This window comes from Bactrocera latifrons, unplaced genomic scaffold (genome assembly GCF_001853355.1).
Source record: "Bactrocera latifrons isolate USDA-ARS-PBARC rearing strain unplaced genomic scaffold, ASM185335v1 scaffold_94, whole genome shotgun sequence".
NCBI classification, from domain to species: Eukaryota; Metazoa; Arthropoda; class Insecta; order Diptera; family Tephritidae; genus Bactrocera; species Bactrocera latifrons.
In genome coordinates this window covers 284,928-310,038 of record NW_017537645.1, presented here as the reverse complement: position 1 = coordinate 310,038, position 25,111 = coordinate 284,928, and the positions used below count along the sequence as shown (strand labels likewise).

The following is a 25,111-nucleotide window of genomic DNA, read 5'->3' as shown; positions in this document are numbered from 1 at the left end:
CTTAAAATCAGTTGATCATTGATTATTTTAAAATAATCTATTTCTATCCTTTATTCGAATAATACCTTTAACAAATACAAAAGGTTAGAAGAGCTTGATTCAAATTATACAGTTTGTATGGTAGTTATATGCTAAAGGGGTCCGATATCAACCGTGCAATGAGCAGCTGGTAAGAAAAGAGCAGGTACCAAATTTTAGATCGATATCTCCAATATGAGGAACTAGATCTATATACAGAACAACAGACAATGGTTCCAAGACGTCCAAAAACGCTTGCAGTTGTTGTGAAATTCTCTTTTCAGACACATTTTTCTGTCAATTTGCCAAATATTTATCCACCTCTGCTGGAACATATTTACCTTGATAAAAAAAGTGAAACTCCCTCCAAATTTCTTTATCCCTTAAAAGCAGTTACCTCAATATTACGGATACTACATTATCAAATCTTTCTTATAGAGTATGGTTATTATCATAATAGAATGGAGAAATAATTTGGGAAAATAAATGTGAGGGCTCTATATCATCGTGAAACGAAGTAAAAAATTGAAAATAATTCCAAGATACACAGAAGAATTCTGCAATTTGATCTTATCTGACTCAGAAATTCCACTAAGAACAAAATTGTATGCCGATCTACTAATAAAGATTATAGACTTTTGACTGTAAGAAATAAACAGATTTACTTCTGAGGTATCTTTGGGGAGACTACAATGTACCAAAACCTCTCTATCCCTAGTTGGTGTGATTTATGATCACCTCATCAACGGCAGCTAACATCGTTTTCATCAAAAGCTACAGTTAAGGTAACTGATGATTTAAGTAGAGGTACTTTTTTAAATACCCTGTTTTTGACAGATCTCGCATGAGGCGTGTCAAGCTATCATATTACTTTATTTAACGTTTAAAAATCATTAACCTTTATTACGAAAATGCATGTTCTGTAAAAATGCACGTTTTGTATTTCGTGCGGTTTGCTCAACTTTTGATACATTGATACCCAGCATTTATTATTGGATAATATTTAACCGAATAGACTACGTCCAGCACACTGTATCGAAAATATAACAGCCGGACGATGAGTGAAAACCCTGACGAGTCGATTCGGCGCGTTCGCAGCAACTCAGACTGGCGTATGAAACGACTTGGCACATTTTACGTGGAGATTTTTAATTAAAAACGTACAAAATAGCAGCTTCTTCAAGATCTTCAGCCGCTCGACTTTCTCAAGCGATATCCTTTCGTTCTATGGGTTCTTGAAAAGTTCCAAGAAGTTTTCCAGCCCAATTATGTTCAGCGATGCGACCCATTTCTTACTCAATGGATATGTAGACAAGCAAAATTCCCGCATTTGGGACGAAGAGCAACCTGAAGAGAATCAAGAGCTGATACTTCTTCCAGAAAAAAAAAACGGTTTGGTGTGATTTGTGAGCCGATGGAATCATTGGTCCATATTTCTTCAAAAATGAAGTCGGTCAGAACGTAACCGTCAGTGGCGATCGTTACAGCGCAATGATAACCGACTATTTGCTGTCTGAAATTGAAGGTTGTGATCTCAGTTGAGATCAGAGCTACGGAGGGCTATTTTCAGTGGGTCAAGAAAATATATTCTACATATTCCACATTTAGTGAGTGAACGTCTTGAAGATCTTACATGTATGTACATACGCGAAAAAAAAATGCATATAACACTTAAATGTTTAGCATTTTTATCACATTTTCACTTTGCACAAATTATGGGCTGCGGTATTTATGCCAAGAACAAACGCAGTCACTGTCATTAAACGAACCAAAACTAATTATGTGCTTGCATATATACATACATATTATCATAAGTATATCGGGTGATCAAGTGAAAAAACGAACTCCTCCACATGCAACTGGTGCACTAGGGATGCACTTTTTTATAATGTATAAAAAGTTTACGAGCGAATAGCGTGTGAGATATCTAAAGTGATAAATTTGGATATGGTCGGGTATATAAAATCAGATATATTTTTAAATATTTTTGTTTGAAAGACCTTTTTTCTATTGAGGAGACGGATTAAGTGCGAAAAGAGAAAAACAAATTATGATAAAAAGAAGAGCACCCCTAATGCACCCTCACTTTTGAATGCAGTGAAATATGAAGTAATATAGGAGTAAAAATACATATATTGGATCATATACATATATAAATATTTATGTACGTATGTAAGAAAACAGCAAATTATGCAAATGCCCCCACATGCGATGCATATTAAATGCAAAACTTGCATTTTAATAAGACAACATCACCTTTTCTCTCAATTATTCTACAAATTTTGAAGTTTTGTTTGATTTGATTGGATTATTTTATATATATATTTTTTTTTTCGTGAAGGAAATAACTCACCTCGATCAGATTCTTTAGGAACGTCACTCGCCGATTCTTTTTCAGACGCATGCTGCCGCTTGCGTTGTTATTATTATTACCGTTGTTGCACAAAATTGAATTAGTATTATGGTTGTTGTTATTGTTAGCACTAATATTTTGACTATTATTATTTATAATTGCACTTGCACTCACACTGGCACTATTATTATGATTGTTGCTGTTGTTATTTTGACTATTATTACTATTACTATTGTTGTTGTTTATATTATTCTTATTGAATAGATAATTGGTGTTAAAATTGAGTATCTCACTGAAGTGAGCGTTATTCTTCTGATAGAAGGAGGCCGGTGCAGTTGGTAGCATAAATCTGGTAGTTGGCAACTCTGTTTTACAAATCGCAAGTTCCATATTGTGCAGGCATCTGTAAAGTGAAAAAAGCATATGTAAAAACAGTTGTAGTTAAAATTTAAAAAAGGTTGCGAAATAAAATGCAGATAGGGATCAATAAGTGGAGAATTTTATTTCGAACTTTTACCTAATATATATTCCTGTAATCCCTAAAAGAATCAAGTTTCTTATTTTTTTAGTCAAAAAGGTTAAAAAAAACTGTAAGATAAGCATTGCAATAATCTAACAATCTAAGCACCTTTGAAGTTTCGGCAAATTTTATCGGTATAAACTATGATAATGGTAAAGAATTCAAAGTCAGATCAATGTTTTTTCAATCCTTTTGGAACTATTACAACACTTATGATTTTTAGAAATCTAATAAAACCATTGTCTTTAAGACTGAACTCAAAACTACCGACGATCTCTATCATATAACAAATATTTAGCACCTAAACAGGAAACAGACTCCACAGTGCCCATATAAGAGCAAGGAAATGAACATAACAGACTATTATTTCTAAACCCATATAAAAGAAGGTTGCAGGTCCTTATGCTTATTCAAATCAATGTTTCACAGATGTTAACGCGAAGCAGTTTATCGAAAAAATTGAATAATTTTTTAACCAACCATGCTTTCACTTTTATAATAAAAATAATATATTAAAATAGTTTTCACCGATCTTTCCGATATTCCAACCATGCCACTAGTATCTTTGAATGTTAATGGTCGATTCGTAAACCAATTACTTTGTTTTATTGACGTGTTGATCATCGGTTGATGTTGATGACCGTCCTGGACGTGCTTCGTCGTCAAGACGTTCTCCACACTTGTCAATCAAAAACACTTGCTCGCGACAAACAATTATCAGCGAAGACCTTTTCCAGCATTTTGAACGTTTCGGCATCAGAAGTTTGATTCCGCACACAAAATTTAACGGAACTTCTTTGTTGAATAATTTGACTTATCGTAAAAACCGCCGAATGCAAATTATGTACTTTAGAAAGACACGCCTATACTACCAATGATTTGTTGTGACATTTGATACAGATGTCATGTGTAGAAATTCACATAAGTAAGGAAAGTTCTCTGATTGCCATTCAGATTCGATTAGTTCTCTTGGGAGTGGCCAGAAACGCTTGTTTTATTTTACAACGTCTTCTGGTCATAAACCAAGTATCCTCTGGGTAGAAAAAGAACATCAACATCAAAAAGAACAAAAAAGCATTTCCACGCATGGCTTTTCGCGCGAAATTTAAATTAAAAAGTCTTACTATTTTTTGTCAAAAGTAGTATTTTATAGATATTTTGCAATATGAAGGAATAAATTATTGTAATCATAAGAATAAGTAAACTCCGCTAGCATTATGCATAAAAATATATATGTAAATTTGCACTAAAAGTTATCTCTTTAAAAGTCGTTCGTAATAGAGTAGCGGTAATTGGCCCAAGTACGTTTATTATCAACTAAGCAAATAATAAAAATGTTGCAGGACAGTAATATGAATGAATGTATTAGATATGTATGTACATACATAGTATGGGCATGTGTATTTATTGTTGTTCTAATAGCAATAAATTAAACGGCTAATTGCATATATTTTTTTGCAATAATACAACAATGAAGTATTTGTTTTTCTTTCTTGGCATCTTTTATTACTTTGTAAAGTACAACAACCACAATGAAAACAATAATAATAATAAAAATAAACATAAAACTAGAAAATGTAAAAAAAGAAAATAAAAACGTATAATATACGAAAATAGAGGCATTATCTGTAAATAACCGGCTCGAAATGACAAGCCAACAAATTGACAAATCCAATTGACGCTGTCATTTAGTTCACACTTTGCCGTTAAATTTCTGCAAATAACACCTACATACAAATTAATTGTTTACTTATGCAATTATGATGTTTTGAGCGATGTTGTTGTGTTTACCTTAATTATTTCTACATTGTTTCAGGCAAATTATGACTTTTCCACAAATCAGTTGTTTTAAAAAGGCAAATATTTTAATTAATTTTTCAACACATAACTCAATATACACACATACGATTTTACATGTACATATATACATGTTTGTATGTGCGCGTTTAAGGCAATAATATCGTTTATTTGTTGGTTCAAAAATCGGCACTTTTCAAAGTCCCCAACACCGTAATTAGTAAAGGTAAATATTGAGACAATACAAATATACAAACAATTGCGCACAATTTCATATACACACACACCTACTTATAGACAGCCATATATACACACATATATTGTTATTGTATCTACAGATGTGTGGGTATGCGTGCGAGTCAATACGTCAAAGCAGGCGACAACATCAAAAGGTTATTTTGGCGGGGATGCACTGTGCACCAAATACATAATTTACTTTTCATAGTTTTCTTTTTACGTTTCCACTTTTTCATTTTTTTCTCCATCTGTGAGTGCAACTTTTTCGATCATTCGTGTAGTTAAAAATGAAAATGTGTAAGAAAAAGGCCACAACAAAGGCGGCGCTTTGAAGTTTTATGTTTTTAAGAGCGTGTTGTAATTCTTTCCGCACTTCTCTTGCTCTCTCTCTCTCTCTTCCCCTCACGCACTGCCTCTGTCTAACTATAAGTAAGTCCCAGTTTATAGTCAAATCAATTCATATGCACACTTACATTTGTTGCTTTTGTGACTATTTGATGGCATATTAAGCGCAGCTCATTTCGGAAATCTTGAGATCTGAGGGAATTACACGCGCACCTTTGTGGATATAGACTGTTTACATATTTACATAATAGATAAGTATATAATTAAAGTATAATCCGTGATTAAGAATAAATTGTTCTGAAATTATGAACCGTAATTATGTAAGAAGGCTCTTAAAAGATTGTACGAATAGCATTACCGTGCTGAGAGTAACAAAAAAAAGGAGATTCAGTCTTATATCCGGATAAGGCGTGACGAACTAACAATTTCAGTGGACTTTGTAGCATCGAGGTTCAGCAAGACGCTGACTTTACCGTACGCCAAAAACCAAAAGTAGTTTAATGAAGAGGAAAAGGATACTTAAAAATGTTTAAAAACTTATAGGTAACTTTATGGTAGCAGCACGTAGTTTGTTTTTAAAGCTGAAACTTTAGTCTAGGCAATTGAGAAGTAAAGTCCTCTCTTGACGAACTGAGATAAACTCTACAAGTCACTCATCATCCCCCAACCAGCAGCTCCGCTATTATCTAGGTAATGTCGTCCGAATGGCCGCCGTGAGAAGCGGAGCAAGGGGAAGATTTCCACTCCGTTGGAAAGACCAGGTGGAGAAGGACCTGGCTACACTTAGAACCTCCAATTGGATTATCGCGCTGTTGTAAACTCGGCTAATACGTCGCAAGCGGTATCTACGCCAATAAAGAGGAATATGTATATTTTAGTTTGTATGACAGATATATGCTGTAGTAGTACCACCGTTTTCGGCAATAATCCATGACAAATTTCATGAGGTCATCTTTTCAAATGAGAAACTTGTTAAGGACTAAACTCCGAATTCTATGTTTGTATGACAGCTACCGATATCGGTAGTTCTTACATATGAGTAGCTTTTTTTGGACGTGTGTCAAATTTTAGATCTGAATTCAAAAACTGAGGGATTAGTTCGAGAACGAATGGGCGGACATGACCAAATGAACTCAGCTCGTCATGCTGATTGTTTACACATATTTTAATACGATCTCCAGAGCTTTTTTCTAGGTGTTACAAACTTGATCTACCCTGTTCAGGGTATAAGAAGAAAATAGGTTCCAGAACTCAACTGGCAGCTACTTTTGTAAAAATTCGCTTCTGAAGAGCATTGCGAATCCATTGCATATTTGTACCATTGAATACACTATTGTCATTCAATTTTTTTTTTTTCGTTAGTGTTGTCGGACATGGGATCAATTATAGTTCCAATGATATCAATATCAACAATATATTCCAGTTAAACAAACTGGTCTCTCTTTTTTAACAGTTTTACAAAGGGTTTAACAAAATTCAAATTCTCGGGGTCTGAGAATAGCTGACAGATACTAATTAATAATTATAATAATATAATTTCAGTTAGAACTTTTTACAATAACTTGCAGACGAACCACCCATCATCTTAAGTAGCAACGAACGATATTGCTCAATATAATTGGTGTGTAATGTGCGGAACACAATGAACACAAAACAACGCAGTTGTCCATTTTGCATGTACACAATTTCGTTGTGGCTAATACCTTGCACTTCAATGAAATTTTAATATTTTGTTCAAAGTGAAATTTTTAAGCAAAAAATAAGTAAATAGTTAAATTTATTTGTTTGAAATTATCAATTATTATTATAAATGATGTAACATAGCTTTTATTTGTAAAATAACGTCAGGTTTGTTAGAGCTTTGAGTAATTTTACATTTYACATATTAGTGGCATCACCACTCTACCTCATCTCTCTATCTTCCATTCTACTGTCAACGCTACTGTCGTTGGCAAACATAGGAATAAATTGAAGTTAGCGAGAACGACAACTGTCGGCCTGCCGTCGTGTAGTCGTGCAGCTGTCAAAATAGGTCCGTATATAAGAACGTGTGTATTTTAATATTTGACAGATGCAGTTTGCAGTCTGTCGCGAGCATTGTATTCAACACATAAAATGGAATATCAGGCATTCAATATAACAAAAATAAAACTCTACGAGTTTAAGTGATTATATACAGAATTTATATGAGTACATATGTATGTACATACAGATATGTATTTGTATGCATATAAATACATATATAATTTATAGGAGTATATGTAGTTGGCGATATATGCAACATTACTCGTTTTATAATATATGCATGCACATATATACTTACATATTTGTAAAGTGTCAGTATCGTTATGAACTTTTATCACAGGAAGTCTATAGGGACGTCTTGTGGAGGGTGGACACAGAGCGCAGGGCACAATCACTGCTAACTATTAAGTATACATATGTACATTTATTTATAACGCAACAACAATTGTTTACTGTTATTGTATATGTGTGTGTATCATATACAATAGTTTTTCTCAATTTTGCTATTAAATTTATTACATTACGCCATTGATGAATGAGCTTCAGCTTTACGAAAAGTCTTTGTTTATGTACCATATTTATATTTACTAGCACATATGTATTTGCAGATAAACATACATATATTTCTGTAAATTAAAAATGCGTAGAGATAGATCATTGATAATTGATCGCCGATCGGCGCTTAAAACGAGAAAATATTTCACTAAATTTATCTTCACCTTTCCATTGACTTATGCGAAGTAATAAATAAGTATAAATATTTTTGATATAATGCTCCGATGTAAACAATATCTACGGTTAGTAGTAGGGTAGCCTTGGAGAATAATTCACGCCAAGTATCTTGAAGATACATTGTTAAATAAAAAAGTTTTCCATGCAAGGCCTTGATCTTGATCGCAAGCAATTAGCAACCGACGGCCGCTCTTTTGACATTTCTCTTCAATAAGGTTTGCCATTTCATCATTGAAAGATATACGATCCACGTACTCCATGAGTCACTATAGAATCCCGAAGAAATTACAGTTTGGTGCGGTTTATGGCCGGCGGCGTTATTGGGCCGTACTTCTACCGTGATGCTCAAGACCGACATGGTACAGTAAATGGGAATTGCTACAGCTCAATGATAACCGAATACTTTTGGCCCGAATCGGTTAGTATGGACTTGGACAAAATGTGGTTCCAACAGGACAACACCACAAGCCACACCGCAAAAATCACAAAATATTTATTGAAAACCAAGTTTGATGAACGTGTCATCTCCCGAAATGGCCCAGATAGTTGGCGTTAAGTCAAATCGAATATCGAACGTGAAATTGCAGCAGTACTCGTATCGGCCGATTTTTGCTCGAAAATCGTCGATAATTGGGTTCAGCGTTTGGTCTTCTGCAAGTGGTCTTCTGCAAGTGCTAAAGAAATCGAGTTCCATACGTAATGGCATCGAGTGTACTTGCACAGGAATATAGAATTTTATTGATATCTCAAACTTTTTTTGTTTTATTTGCAAAAAAAAAAAATAAATACATTTGTAACGCTCTTAGGAGATAATTCAAGATAATTTTTCAATATTTCTTATAAATGCAGAAGCTTACAACAGGTCCAACCAATTTGAAACCTTTTGCGACGAGACCCTCAATGTACTATAAATAACCCTAATTGTCTTCGAATCTTCTGGCATAAGTATATATGTATGTTATTTGATTACCCATTTGCCAGATCGATTCCTTTGAGATCTACTCTCTTAAAAGAAAAGTTAAAAGCTACAGAAAAAACATTCATAACAAGAACTAATCTGAAAAGCAATCCAATTTATGTTACTTATACCATTCGTTCAATCGATTCGCCACCCTCCAAGCTACTTTCTTTAATTGTGCAATCGAACATACAAACATAAAGCTACAGCATACGCCAAGTCTCTGATGACAAAACTCCTTTGCATAATGCTATTCGATTCGACCAAGTTTCTATAAAAAAAAACTTCGTATGCATGTATTTGTGTGTATGTGTGTATAAAAGTATAATTTATTCGGTGCTATTTGGGTAAAGTATTCCGGAGATTGATCGGCAGAAGTGAAAAGCTGAAGAATAGCGAATGACTGATCTTTGTTTAATTTATTATTCACATAATAAATGAACTTGGCTTACATACATACATATGTATCTATACACATATGGATATATTTGGAGGATAAAAGAGGAGAGTATTGGAAAAGAATTTATTGCTATGACGTATATAGCTCTATATATTATACATATATGTACATATGTTTGTGTGTCTTTAGCTAACTTTATGTTGAATGTATAATTTTGCTCATACATTTTACAGTGTATATACATACATAGGTCCATATATAATTTTTCTCAACAAAGCGATATTGCTGCTAAGTATGGAATTTGTGGTTTTTGTTTTCGAAATTTATATGAAATATTCTAACATTTCATCGTTTCGGTATAACTGAGTTATAAACTACAATATTATAATACGCACGAAAATTTTATTTACAACACATTATTTTTAGCTTAAGGTTCTCAGAACTACTCGCAAATCTTCCTTGAATAATACTAAGACCGCAAAGCTCTATATGATGTTCTGAGCCCTCTCAATTTAGTTTGTAATTAAAATTCTGCATAAATATTATATGATGGAAAACCCGTTTGAAATGTGTGCCGACATAAACACGACTTCAAAAAATTCTATAACATCTATGAATAAATCCCAAAATTCTCAAGTTCATCCGAGTAATAAATGTACAGGGGTTGTCCAGAAGGTAATTTTCTAACAAAGAACTAATTTTCTTGCGCGGTTTCTCGCGCACTGACTGTATTCAGTATGGGCGTTCCTACCTAATGAACGAGCGGCTGGTCAGTTGTTTCCGAGCACCTGGAGAGTCAGGACAAACATTTTCGCAGGACGTGTTTCTGTGAGTAGAGCCGCGATTAAAATCTTTGTGAAACTCGGGAAATCTGCGACAAAGACATGACCTGAGACAGAGTCATGGAGCTTTGAGTGTGATGTCGAGGCAAAGAGGTAATCTTCCAAGTGGCACAGGCTGGCGACTCCTCGCCCAAAAAAAGGAAGAATGAACGTATTCAAAGTAAAAACGATGATCGCTGTCTTTTTAGACATCAAAGGAATCGTCCACCATAAATTTTTTTCTCTGAGACAAACCGTCAAAGCCAAGTTTTACGTGGAAGTCCTCAAGAGACTCAAACGAAGGGTTAATCGGGTCCGAAGGCGTCGCAGCCTATTGGAAGTTGCACGACGACAATGCTCCGGCTCACACTGGCTTTCTATTTATTCAAAGCCGGCATCCTAACATTTCCGCAGCTGCCCTACAGCCCAGATGTGGCCCCCCGGACGTTTTATGTTCCCTTGCCTGAAAAGGGTGATGAAAGGCAAGCAATTTGAGACATCCAAGCAGCATGCACCTCGGCTCTCAAGGCTATTCCGTGACGCATTCAATGCTACGAAATGGCGTTGCATCGACGCAGCCTATTTTGAAAGTTTTTAAAAAAATGCAGTGATTGGTACAATAAATTGTTTTAAATCGACTCAGTACTATTACTTTCCGAACAAATCCCGTATATACTCGAAAAGTTGCGCACTAGATCTCAACTTTACTGTTCAATTACAACTATTTAAGAAAATCAGAAACGTGAAATTTTCACCAAATTTGCACTTGCTTAGTAAAACGTCTGCCAAAAAGAAAATGTTCACTTTTTTGTTTTCCCTTTGTCTAGTACACAGTTTATGGTCTTAGTTAAAACAAGTATTCTTTTCTTCTTACTTTTTGTAATTCTATAAGAAACTTGCTGTCAACGAGTAGGCACCTTTTTTCTGAAGGAAAATGTCACGTAAGATCGAGTTTTGAATATTTTCCTTTGAAAATCTGTATACCGACTTTTGGGCCTCAGTATAAGTCCGCTTCGTTCCTCTGTTGACCTCCATATTGAGTTTTTGATTCGGGGTTCTCTACTACTAGCGTTTTATGCCTACCGCCAGGTATATCATTAGCAATGGCCGCTGTATTACCCATTCACCGACTTCTAGGGATGCATCCAAAAACTGACCGACTTAAGATGATGATTGTGAAAATACGCCAGCATTCGCTAGGGGCCGCCTCTGATAGATGCCAACTTGAAATCATGACATTGTAAAAAAGCGACACCCATTGTCCAGTCGGCACATAGAGGATATAAAGTACTGTTCAACGCATTGTTTCTATAATAATAGACCGCATATGGATTGTTTCGTCATACTTTCGTCCCACTCTATATTCTAAGGATCTAACAGAAAATTAAGAATTTTCATCCGAAATTCAATACATCATGATTTCAAACAAATATATTTTTATTCAATTTAAATTTTTTGTACATCTCTTTATTTATTTTCTGAATCATTCAAGCATAAAAATAAATTTAAATGTAGAAATAAATTGTCGGATGTGACTCTTCAATTCCTTTCACACTAATTTCATTCATTCAGCATTGCAAATCACAAGTTACAACGGCTTTATATCTAATATCTGGCACCAAATCACCCGTTCTCGTACGCATTGGCTAACAATATCCGACAAGTGTGCGACAGCAGACAGTCAGTTAGTGTGACTAGTGCATTCGCAAGTACTGTTAAATATGTGCATAATTATAATATATATACACATATATATGGTATATGCTCAGAAATCTGTCGGTACACACCTTGCTATCTAAACCCTTCAAATATACGTCGGTTGCGGTGTCGCTGATATGTCTGAGAGCTGTCAGGCGACTTGACTACTGAACTGATTTTCCCGCTCTTGACTTGTACGTGGTCTGCAAAAATGTAGGTATTTCCTCTATATTTCACTAATAAATAAATGAAATATATTGAAAGGTAGGCAAGTGCTCATTTTTATACCCAGTACGTATATATAGAGAAATACTACCGGTTTATCGGATTTTCATTGATAAAAAATTAACATTCGCTACAAGGAAGTAATGTTGGAATTTTCAGTGTATCTTAAATATTTGAATAATCTGATTGTAGTCCAATCGGAAATTGCTTTAAACTTGTAGAGGTTAGAAGCTCATAGAGTGTAGAACCAAGTGTATAACCGTAGTCATATAACACAAATCGTAAGGGAATTGATCAGCAAAATCAGTGGCAATGGCTGATATGTGAAGACATCTCTTTTGGCAGCCTTGTCAAAACATATTTTGAATTCTTCAATTAAGAGTTCAGCTCATTAGAAATCATCGGTGACAATAAACCCGTTCCCACGACAGTCAGGTCCACGTAACCGAAACTAATACGAATTTTTTAGCCGGTCAAGGACTGTCAACTCGGCAGAATTCTTCAGCTACAACAACAACAACAAAATATAATAAAAATTATTAAACCTCCTGATCCTTATGCAATCAAACGGAGCGGTCACCAAGAAATCACAGCCGAATTGATTTAGCAAACTTCCACCAGAACTCCAATTTTTTTTTTTTGAGATTTACTTGACCGTCTTTTTAATAAAAATCCATCTCAATAAAACATTGTTCAGATTAGAGACAATATATCAATCATATAGAGTCATGTCAATAAATTAAAGATTAGACTAAGACAATGTAATAAACATAGCGGCTATGTACCAAGGATCTTGGAGTGTATTTAATCTGCCAAACCTCACCCATAAAAGCCTTTTGAAATTCGGAATACTCCCTTAAAATTACCTAGAATGCCAGTAACAAGACAGTTCTTGAATTTTATAACTAAATTGGTAACTAAAGCGAATTTGTTACGGACTTCATAGCGAATTTTGATTCCATCGAGTTAAAACCGAGTTAAAAATTAAATTATCCTTAAATTGCATAACAGAGTTACAAAATAATCCGCAACTTTAATCATAGATCGCTCTCTCTTCCTCTCTGTTAAATAAACATCAAAGAAACGATCAAAATAATTTATTCATAACATTTTAAAACTTCATTCTTACTGATCACCACTTTTATATACAAAAAAATCATTACTTTCCATTTGGTTGCAGCAGGAATTTTCTCGTGCCTTCGTTTACTGGGTGTATAAAAATATAACATCAAATGTGCTCACATTTACATAAGTAAAGAACGATAATTTAATCAACGAATATTCAGTTTTTCACAATGTTTTATTTTTACAGTATTATGAAGTGTCTCAAGTGATCCTCAAACGATCGGTTGGGCGGCCGAACTCATACACACGAATATGCATTGCAAATACTTTGTATGCATTGCCATTCGCAATATTACGAAATTGACTGAATTGTCAACAATGGCGTGGGCTTGCGGTCAGACGATTTCCAAATTGGCATGATTTGGCAGCATTCTAACATTTGCACGATCGCTCGCATTCACACTACAAAAAAAAATCAAACTGTACATATGTATATATATACTTTTGTAAGTATATGCAAAAGGTATATTATATATTTAACAGACCCATTCATTGAGAATTATTTATAGCAAATTAATTAAATATCATGTCAGCAATTACATATTTAATGTGCATATTATAGTGACACTTGTACACATACGTTTGGCATATACTGTTGTTGCGCTCAATTATTTAAAGTGAACTCTTCTAGTTAATGTAGCGTATAAAGATTATAAATATTCAAAATGAAGTGTGGGCGGTATTGCCAATGAATCGCGTTGAAGTGTGAAAAATGAGCGAATGCAATTGAGGCCTAAAATGAGTGCATACATATTTATTATCTACATAAGTGCATATAGTGCTTACAATGAAAAAATATTTTGTTTCTATTTAAACATTTTCATTCTTCAAACTATTGTTTTTATAGTGACTGAATTTACGAATCTACGAAAAATAATTTTCAGGAACGCTATCGAGTTGAAAATTCTTGACTGGATATAAACCTCGATGCGTTTCGAGTACGAAGACTTGTCAACCGTCTGTACGGTTCATATTTCTTTTCGCTCATATTTCTGTCTTTCGTTTCGCTCAAAGCATTTCTTATTTTATTATTAAAATATTTATAATACATATTTAAATAATATTCAAACAGTCAGCATTAGGCTGTAAATCCACTTATTTACTAGTTTGCCGTTCTCGTTAGACTATCGGGTATGTTCTACTAATTTCCAAAATCAGCATAACTTCACCTAACTTCAAGCCCATTTCATATTCAGATTATATATATAAATGTTAATTGTTTTGGAATCGGAAATCAAATATATCATTTATTTCGATTTCGAGAAACTTGAATGAGACGAAACTCATAAGAAGTATAAACCAGTGCAAAAGTCTTCGAACTGGTTAAAAGTGTAAAAAATGTTGTTTTACACTAGACGAAATAAAAAGCAGCTTTCAATCGTTTGGAGTGGTCTTTTTTTCCATTTTCTGGGAAAACTTACCATAGTAATGTAAGTACATAACGGGGTTTTCAATAGGAACGTTACAAACGACACCATATTTTTCCAGCTCTTTTGACACTTTTCTTCAGTAAAGTTTACCATTTCATCATGGAAAGATATACGATCCAACAATGAGTCGAAATTATTTAAATTTACTACCGAAATTCGGAGTCAGTGACCTCAACTTTAAGAACGCTCCTTCCAATTTATGGTCGTCATAATCGTTCTGTCAGATCAACAAATGACCGTCTAGTGGAAAAATTTGAATCCACAGGCATACTAGAAAATGTTCCCGTACCGGTGAGACAAAGGAGTGCCCGTATTGTCGAAAATATTGCTGCCGCTATTGCATCAATTGAAAAGGATCCAAATCAATCTCTCACACGTCGTTCTGAAGAGGTGGGCGTCTGTGTGACGTCATTGTGGCGAATTTTGCGAAAATATCTTGGACTATATTCTTGCAAGATCAAATTGAGTCAAGAACTGAAGTCGCTGACCTAAAGAATCGTCACATGTGCGTGAATTGGACTAAGCAGAAACTTGAAAATTATCCGAGTTTTCATCGAAAAATCATCTTCAACGATAAGACTCATTTATGGCTGAATGAATTCGTCAATAAGCAAAATATATATTATTTCCGAAAAAATTAAGGTATATAACCGAATATTTTTGGCCCGAATTTGATAATATGGACTTGGACAACATGTAGTTCCAACAGGACGGGGCTACAAGCCCAAGCAGCTGAAGAGGACAGCTTTTCCTCTACGACAATTTTGGAAACATTCAGATAGATGATTCGCAATGAGTAGAAAAGGAGGTCATGACTACTAAGCGGTTAACGTGGAAAATGGCAAATGAAGAAAAAAAGAGATAGACACTTGTCAATCAATACTAAATTTACGGACGTGAGAATTATTGGCAGTAGAATTCAACAGACCTTCAGCGTTGACATAAAATGGAAAGATCTTGCATTAGTCGCATAATATTATATAAGGGGAGAGAAGAATCTCGGTAATTTTGTGGTGCTACCGTGCTAGTAGATAGGCACACAATCAGCATATAAATACTTATATTTATGAACACTGCGAAGGTGTAGTGCCTCCTGTTCCTGTGTAAATTTATATAAATGTTTGCATATCCATGTACGACCAGATTCCTTATACAAATGTACGTACTATATATAGTATCTCTATATGGTAGCATATCAATTGCCCAACAAAACAATTCCCTCACTTCTCCCAGAAGCAATAAAGTCAACCTGTCATTACATTGCCAAAGAGACAACTGATCGTCAGGGGAAACCATACACAATATGTGGTCGAGGAGACAAATAAAAAAGCAAGGGCAGCGCACAAAAAGAAAGGGCTTCACATATGTACATATGTATGCACATATACACGTCAAGGTTTTTTTTTACCGTTACGGACAAGTGCATGCTTTTTAACCCCTAACACAGGTTCCGCCACAAAAAGGGAAACTCATTTCTGTTGTCGCCTATATGTGTATATAAGCATATGTTTGTGTTATCTCCGCATGATCGTATAGCGATCAGATACACGATCAGTTTCTGATCGGTAAAAGTACCGAGTGACATAATAAATATTATATAAAGACAAATTGTTTACACAACTCAAAAATACCGAAGGAAGGTACCCTTCCACACACACACACATGCATATGTACCCATTATTTACCGTTGTATTGAAGATCGTTAAAATTGAATTCAAACTGATTTTGTCACCAAACGACAGACTGGCATTTTGCCCTAATGGCCTCCATTGTGCGAAATTGTATGTGTATGTGTCTGTATGTATTATATATGCAATTGTATTTAGAGTTTGTAGTGATTTCTCTTATTGTCATTCTCACTTCATGTATATAAGCACATACATATGTATGTATATGTGTATGTATGTAGATAGGTAATTTAACGCTACAATTATTCGGGCACATCTCTTCGCTTTTGTTGTTGGCCACCCTCGTACGATAAGTTTCGAAAACTGGAATTTATTTCTTCGACGACTCTTGTTCAGTTCCGTGGAAAAGACAATCATGCAGTCATCCATATTCTTTTGTATACACAATTGTACATATATACATGCTTATGTATAGACTTACTAATAAGACACTGCTTGTACCGATAAGGTTAGACCCAATGTTATACGCAATTTTTCGGAACATATTGGAATGCTTGCGCGTTGCTTTTAAGAGCGCTAATCTGAACATTCGTGATCACAGTATCACCATACAGCGATGGCCTTGAAAACTCAGCTTGCCGAGCTCTGCGATGATTACGGCCACTTTAAAGGGGTCTTTTTTTGGTGATAAGAAGACTTTTGCATTGCAATATCTGTTAGCGACAAACCTAAGAACTTGTAATTACCTTTATTAGCCGGTGAAGAGGTATACATACAACTCAGATAAGTGAACCTGAATTTCCATCATAGTCACTTAAAGTTATTTAGAAATTGAAATATTTTTCTAAAAATACCTTTTCATTTGTTAAAAACATTTCGTCTGTACAGAATGTCCTCTGAATCCAGCTATTTTCAATGTTATATAATGCATAACCGGTTAAAGAACTTAAACCGTGTTGATATCTCCCGCTGACGGAAACATACAAATGTATGGTCTGGTAAGCCAGTTACTTTTAAGGTTTCTGCTACACATTGGAACTACTAAACCAAATAGGCAGAGAATACACCTTTTAGAGTTTTTTAGAGAACTTTTCATCCGAAATTATATTTATTTCATTCTCTTGTCTCCCTCCCTCTCTTTATATTTTAAGCTACATATATTAAGGGTTACATGAGTTTACGAGTTTCAAAAAATCGATTTTTTCATTATCTTATTAAATTTTACAACATATCTTGAATATGCTCCTAAATTTTCAAGTTGATCCGAATAATAGTTTCGGAGATACAGCTTTGAGAACTCGTGCGCTGGAGGCTAGCTAGGCTAAAAGCCAGCCTTTAAAAGCGTTTTTCTCGAAACTGTGTTTTTGAAATCGATTGGCGAGAACTACTCAACCGATCTTCATAAGAATTGACACAAATATTTGAGATACAATTCTTAAGGACTTGAATGCAGGATTTTTTTTTTTTTCAATTATAACTATTTGAAAATAATGTCGCGAAATTTTCACTGAAATTTTCAGTTTTTTTTTTGTAAAAATTTCTGCCAAAAACTCAGTTTTCAGTTTTTTCCCTTCATCCAATTTGTAAGTTAAGGTTTTAACTAAAACACGTATTATTCACTTTAGATAATTATGTAAGGAGTTATCTTGCCAACGTGGCTACATCTTTTTTCCGAAGGGTCACGGAAAATGGCGTCGCAATGTCCGATTTTAAAATATATTATTTCAAAATTTCAGAATTTTTTGTTAAAAGTGTATGTTTGTAACAATAAAAAATGTTAATAAAATATTTCATTCTATGAGAAAAAAGTTGTTAAAAAAATGTTGTTTTTTATCCGTGGAAATTCATGTAACCCTTAACAAATGGAATAAATCAAATTATGATGAAAATTTCATACGAAAAATAGTCGATTCCATGGGATTTTTTAATCCTAAACTTCGAATTATAACTATTTGCCTCACATTTTGGTTTCGTTGTGCTTCAGTTCTAGTTTTTAGCATATTCTATCATATTTCAAATTCTGAAGTTGCCAAGTTTTACCAGACATCGTTATTAAGAGAACCGTTTCATCATAAAAGGCTCTTTAGCCCAACCTAAATATTTCCAACTAGTCCACTTTGAATAACTCTTTGCACCAGTTCGAATTCTGCTACAAAACAAAAAACCTTAACTCGCGTGCGACTTTTTGACTGCATATGGGGAACATAAATTATTTATATACAGACATGTGTACTGTGCACTGTATAACCCTGAGGTGTGCACATCTGTTGCGTTGCCTAGTTTGACGATTGATTTGATAATGTTACAGATACATAAGTATTATTACGAACACTTTCGACTTAATTGACGACTGAAGAGCAAGCGAAATGATGTGGTACTGTGTTCGGCTAGTGGAAATTAGGTGCTGAGTAGTGAGGTGTTGATATTACGCGCAAACAATTAGTAATGAGTGACAAAAATATGTTCTGATAAAAGCGAAATTTTGCCATAACATTGGCGGCAAGACAAATTTATTAATTTTCTAAAGAAAAAACAAGAACTATACATACATAGAAGCAGCAAGTACGCCATTTTAAAACTACGTTTCTTATACAGATTTACTTTACAAGTATTTGTAGTCTTTCGTTATTATTAAAATAATTTTTTTTTTTTTAATTTGAAATTTGAAGAATTATTAAATTTGATTTTATAAATTTATATTTATATAACCATTAACAATTATCTTTTCATTCTATTGAAAATAAGTAGAGTTTCACTTTAGAAATATATACGTATGTATATACAAAGGTTATATTTGGAACAAATAACCCTACAATTTTCAAATTAAAATGAATATATTTAAATTTTTTTTTTTTTATTTAAATTTATTTATTTAAAAAAAGTTGTAATGTGAACATTTTTCATCACAATTAGCAGAGCAAGGTTTCGATCCTCGGACCTCTGGGTTATGGGCCCAGCACGCTTCCACTGCGCCACTCTGCTCACTTACCGCTATTCGCTTAATTAGCATTTGCTTGCTTTTGCTTATACTCGCATTCCCTCACACCACCCACTGTCTTCTCTACACGATTACTTCAGCATAACTTTAACCAGTTTTTTTGGTTACTTTGTAGGCATTTCGTAGTAGGCGATTTTCAAAACTAAATGTTTCATCGGCAAAAGGGTTACTATTTCTGCTTCGAGGCGGTAATGTATTTTCTTTAAATTTTAATTTTTCAATGATTGAATATAATTACAAAATTTAGTCGAGAATATAAAGAAAAGAAAAAAATAAATGAACCATTGACAAATAAAGTGAGTTCATAAGCATATTTGTATGACCTGAAGAGGGCATTTAAGTTTGCCGCGATGCTTATGACACCTAAAAGAAAACGTCAGTAACCCTATAAAGTATGTACATACATATGTATGTACAAATGATCAGCGAGATGAGCTAAGTCGATTTAACTATGCCTGTCTGTCTATCTCTTTGTATGTACGCGAACTAGTCACAGTTTTGAGCCATCGATCTCAAACTTTGCACACGTCCTTTTATCACTAATTCGTCGGAACCGCCGATATCGGACCTCTATAATACGAGTGTATAGCAAACAGAGTAATCCAGCTCAAGTTTTAGTACGGAAAACTTTTTCGATATTTGGCATAAATTATTATACAAGGCATTGCTACAATCTGCAAAGAAATTGTTCAGAGTGGAGAACGATAGCATATACGGATGCCATACAAACTGGCCGATTAGAATCAACATTATATACCCATTTATTTTATAAAAAATGTCCCTGTGAAGGTTCTTTCTTGTTTGTAAGTGATTTGGAAAATAATGCTGAACTCGACTGGATAAATTAGCTTCAGTCTTCTTAGAAAATTAGCTTAAGTCTTCTCGTATTTTGTCAATAGATGTCGTTGCAGTTGTATATCTCCAGTGCTACCAATCACAATGTGTTATGTGTAGTGTTGAAAAGGTGAGATTTTAAGCTTCATTAATTAAATTTGGAAAAGTTAAAAAAAGTTAGAGGTGTTCAAAAATAAGTGAAAATAGTGAAGAAATTCGCTATATTTTGAAATTTTTGTACAAAAAAGGGAAGAATGCCAAGCCATTCACCAATGAATGCGGTATCAGTTCGTGTAGTACAACAATGGTTCGGTCGCTTTGATTCTGGAAATTTCGTTGAAAAAGTCTATGAAATTATGGAAAAGATTGACCAGGATCATCACATAAGCAGCCATGACATCGCTAAGGAACTTAACATTCAGCATCAAACAGTTTTGAACCTACTGAAAGAGGCTGGCTGCAAAGCTTGATGTTTGGGTTGCACATGAATTGTCTATGAAAAATTTAATAGACCTAAGTAACATCTGCGATTCTTTGCTGAAACGAAAGGAAATCGAACCATTTCTCAAGAGAGGATTGACGCCTCGAAAGGTTAAGCTGAGTGTTTGGTGGAATTGGAAAGGAATCATCCAGAATGAGCTGCTCCATCATGGTCGAACTTTTGGTTCTACATTTTACTGTCAACAAGTGATAAGAGTGAAGCAAGCAATCGAAAAAAATGAGCAGAACTGATCAGCAGAAATGGCTTCGTCTTCAATCAGGACAACGCTAGACCAAACACACCTTTGATGACTGACAAAATTGGGAGAGCTTGGCTGGGAAGTTTTGTTGCATTCACCATATGGCCCTGACCTTGCACCATCGGATTATTATTTATTTCGGTCAATGCAGAACTCCCTTAAAAAAGTAGAGTTGGCTTCAAGAGAAGCCTGTGAAAATTACTTGTGGCACTTTTTCGCCGAGATGCCAGAAAAGTTTTACACTGGTGGAATAATGTCTCTAGCGGTAAAATAGCAAAAAGTGGTCGACCAAAATGCTGCATATTTGGTTGTTTAAAGTTCATTATAAATATAAAAAAAAAAATAAGAAAAAATTGAAGTTTGATTACAAACACGAAAAGATTTTTTCGACTACCGATGTTTGTACTCAGAAAAAGGCAATCCTTTCAGCATCAATGTTCGCAAATTACTTTAATGTATAAAAACTGCTGCAAAAATTGGTAGACAAGTATAGTATAAAAAACTTAGATAGATACTTATTTTTTTTTTTCAAATCAATTGTGCGATCGATTGAGTAACCGATATGAGTATAAGAAACCAAGGAACAGCCAATCAACCTTAACCTTTTAAAGGCGACAAATATTAATGGTGCTTACTCATGTTTACCTAAAATACTATATATGTACATATGTATGTATGTATATACAATATATATTATAATAAGACCTCTGCAATTTTATATTAATAATCTCGTACACTCACAAAAATAAGTCCTGCCGATAGACAAAAAATTAAGAAAAAAAAATCAAATGAACAATTCTCTGCTTTAATCAATTTCATAATTATAAAAACGAAGCAATAAATATATGTACATACATATGTATGAAGTTAGGTTTGTGTATATAATATGTGTTCATAAGATAAGCTTTTATTATCAGCAAACCATTCCATTCCATTTGGAGAATAATGCTTTTTGTTTTGCATAGAAATGAAGAATGCTTGGTTTTTCTATGACTACATATATTTACATATGTATGTATGTACGTAAATATATTATAAGCGTAGTGATAACAATTATACGTCCGACTGGATTAAGTAAACAAATATTTCATTTTTTATGCGACATTATGTATTGATATTTGAATATAACAAAATTTGAAAGCTGTTCATGACCCAAAAAGCACAGCTGGTAGAAAACAATCTGCGCTTTACAAAATACTTAAAAATAAAATACTGCTATGTACGGGTTAAAGCTGAGAGGGAGCAAACTGTTTGAATAATATTGATAATCACAATTCAAGTTTATTTGAAAGCCAAATCAATTTTTTTTTTTTTTTTTTTTTTGTGAAAAAACGTGCGTCGATTCAAATATTAAGTTCCTCCGCTATTCAAGAAAGGATCTTTGATACATCATCGAGCCTTTGCGGATTTGAATAGTTTCAATTAAGGTAAAAACTAGCAAGTTGCGTCCCTCGTTAACTAAATGTATATGACATGACTAGAGCAGCTCACATAGTAGAATTCTCACTACGAGTTCGCTAGCTTTTAATATAATGACAAATGCACATATGTATGTATGAGTATACCTGTACATATCAACTACATGCATACACATTTACTTATTTGTACTGTACCCACACCCATCTGTATTTGCGAGTAATTAAAAAGCGCGACGAAAATATTGTTCTTTTGTTTGATAAGCAATCAAATTATTGACAACAATTAAGCACACACGTGCAAATAGATAAATGCGTATCTATAACCCTGGTCATGAATAAAATATAATTATATAAATATCTACATATGTATATGCTATGTTGTACCATATGAGTTGATCGCTAGTTTAGTAGAAACCAGAAAATTTTTGTTAAAAAAGAGCATACATAGAATAATGAGATTTTGGCCAAAACTAAGAATTGAGTACTGAAAAATGTGTCGCCATAGGATCTATCATGCTTTTTTATAAAACTTTGCCAACGAACGGATTATTACAGGGTTTTATGCTTCAATTTTTTTTTCTTTTTTTTAGTTTTGTATATCTAAGCTTTCTTTAATATATTTCTTTTAAATTATCTAAAAGGTAGCTTATTGACATTGTAGAAATCATTACGAGACACCAAACCTTAAGATACCACCATCAAGAAATGGAAAAAGTGGACTTAGCATGCCCGGATGATGATGAGTCGCTGAAACATTATTCTTATTAGGTGTGAAGGAATACGACTTTTTTACCAAATCCACGTAGATGCTGGATAATGTTTAATTTGGCTACCACCCAGGAGTATAATGTGTCTAATGACGACCCAAGTATAAGCGCCAGCAGTATGGCGCTCATGCGCCTCCCTTTGCAAGCAGTCAATCAATCAAAACGTTATCATCCTGAATGTAGGCATCGTTTTTTTCGAAATCAAACGGTTATCATCCTGAATATAGACAACATTTTTTTCGATGTCGATTTCAAACAAGATAAAAATTAGAAGTTTAAGGTTAAAACACGAAATGAAATTTCTAAAATCATAGTTTAAATAGCTCAGAAACCAGGAAAATGTTTAAAAAAAAATCCGTACATTAAAAACTTAATACAAAAACTGACTGAGTCGTCGAAAAAAGCTCATCTTAGTTTTTAGAGAACCGGTTATATACCATAAAGTTTTTGGAACTGATTTTCTTAATTTGTAAATGAAATTGGAAATTAATATTTTATGACCAAGTATTTGAAACTAAAGAAAATTGTCCGAAAATCCGCAGAAGCAGCTGAGATGCAATTAAAATTATTTATTTGGCGATCTTTGAAGCTTTAATCATTTTCTTCCATAAAATTCAAGATCTTTTTTTCATTTTATGATAAAATGTCATGCCTGAAAAAGCTTTGAAAAACGAACTAGATAACTGATCAGTCGGTTACTACTAAATCATCATTTTCCGAATTAGCAAAATTAAGGAATTTTTCAATAGGAAATTGCACAGATCCAATTGATCAGCTTATTGAGCACTGAGCTTTTACGAACTCATTACCCCGGATATTTATAATTCTAGAAATGAAGGACACAAAATATATATGTACATATAAACTACCAGCATGACGAGCGAATTGATTTAGTCATGTCTATCTGTCACTCTGTATATACGAACTAGTCCCTCAATTCAAGCCCTTTTTATTTGACGAGATTCATCACAAAATTTGGAACATAAGTAAGTATATTATCCAAAATAAGGATATAATCTCAAAAAATATTCTTCAGATCGGCCCATTATAGCATTTGGTTACGATATAATGTTCAATGACAATTTACAGATCGAACCACTATAGCTGCCATATAATCGATCGATCAAAGCCAAGTTCTTGTATGAAATCTTTTGTGAAAGATACTACTTGTTTTACTTCACGATTTCGAAGACCAATTTCCTCAACCAAAACAAATTATTGAAATGAGGTTAAAATAAACTGTATATTTACCCTGCTTGCAACTAAATGCATATGGGTTAACAAGTTGGCTGATAGCTGCGCTACTCCTCGCTACTCCTTTTACACATTTCATACCATCTGTAATTTACCTTTACATACCACTTCTCCTAACCCGACTTTATGCCCTGTAGGCACTTAACTGTTTCTGGATAACCAAATTAATTACAACTCTAAATTAGTAGCTTTATCTTGATTGGATTCTGGTGAGCGCACTAAAACCAACACACACTTATGCAATCAAAGTAGTATTTGTGTGTATTTATGACTTAAGTATGCATATCCCGAAGATCCGATCTGTAAGCAAGTCGCACAGGTAGTTTTCAGTTCATCTAAACATAAACCTGATTTGATATCAACTTTTTTCAACTCTAAATACGAGTATGTATATTAGCCGGCCGCTAATCAAGCCACTACAAGCAAAGCAGCAAAGGTCAGTGTATATAATTAAATAATGCATGGCGGAAAGCGAAGCAGCAAGCACATAGAGCGTAAATGATGGTGGAGCGCAGGCGCAGCACTCATGTGTATAGAAAACTAAAATAAAAAGTGTAAAAAAAAATCAAAATCAAACCAAAATGTGTAGGAAATAAAATTTAATTCAACAAAACGATTTAACACAACACACATCACCACAAAAGAGACGAGCACAAAGGGAGCAGTGTAATATGTCTACGAGCCGATCATGGTAATGCTAATGATGATTACAACATGGCTAACATGTAAACGTTGTTGTAAGCGCCACTGCACTGCGCGGACATAGGAAGCGATTCATAAATAAAAAG

At 34.0% G+C, this 25,111-nt stretch overlaps 1 protein-coding gene and 1 non-coding gene across 2 annotated transcripts in view; both read right to left on the bottom strand.

Annotated features, from left to right (window-relative positions):
- LOC108977675 (probable basic-leucine zipper transcription factor E) overlaps positions 1-25,111 on the bottom strand; it is a 46,659-nt gene that overhangs the window by 16,852 nt on the left and 4,696 nt on the right. Inside the window, exon 2 of the mRNA XM_018947490.1 lies at positions 2,372-2,774. Within this exon, the coding sequence (XP_018803035.1) occupies positions 2,372-2,761 (390 nt within the window). The 5' untranslated portion in view covers positions 2,762-2,774. The remainder of the gene's footprint in view (positions 1-2,371; positions 2,775-25,111) is intronic.
- Trnam-cau lies at positions 19,223-19,294 on the bottom strand. The gene has a single exon. It is a non-coding gene; the product is annotated as a tRNA-Met (tRNA).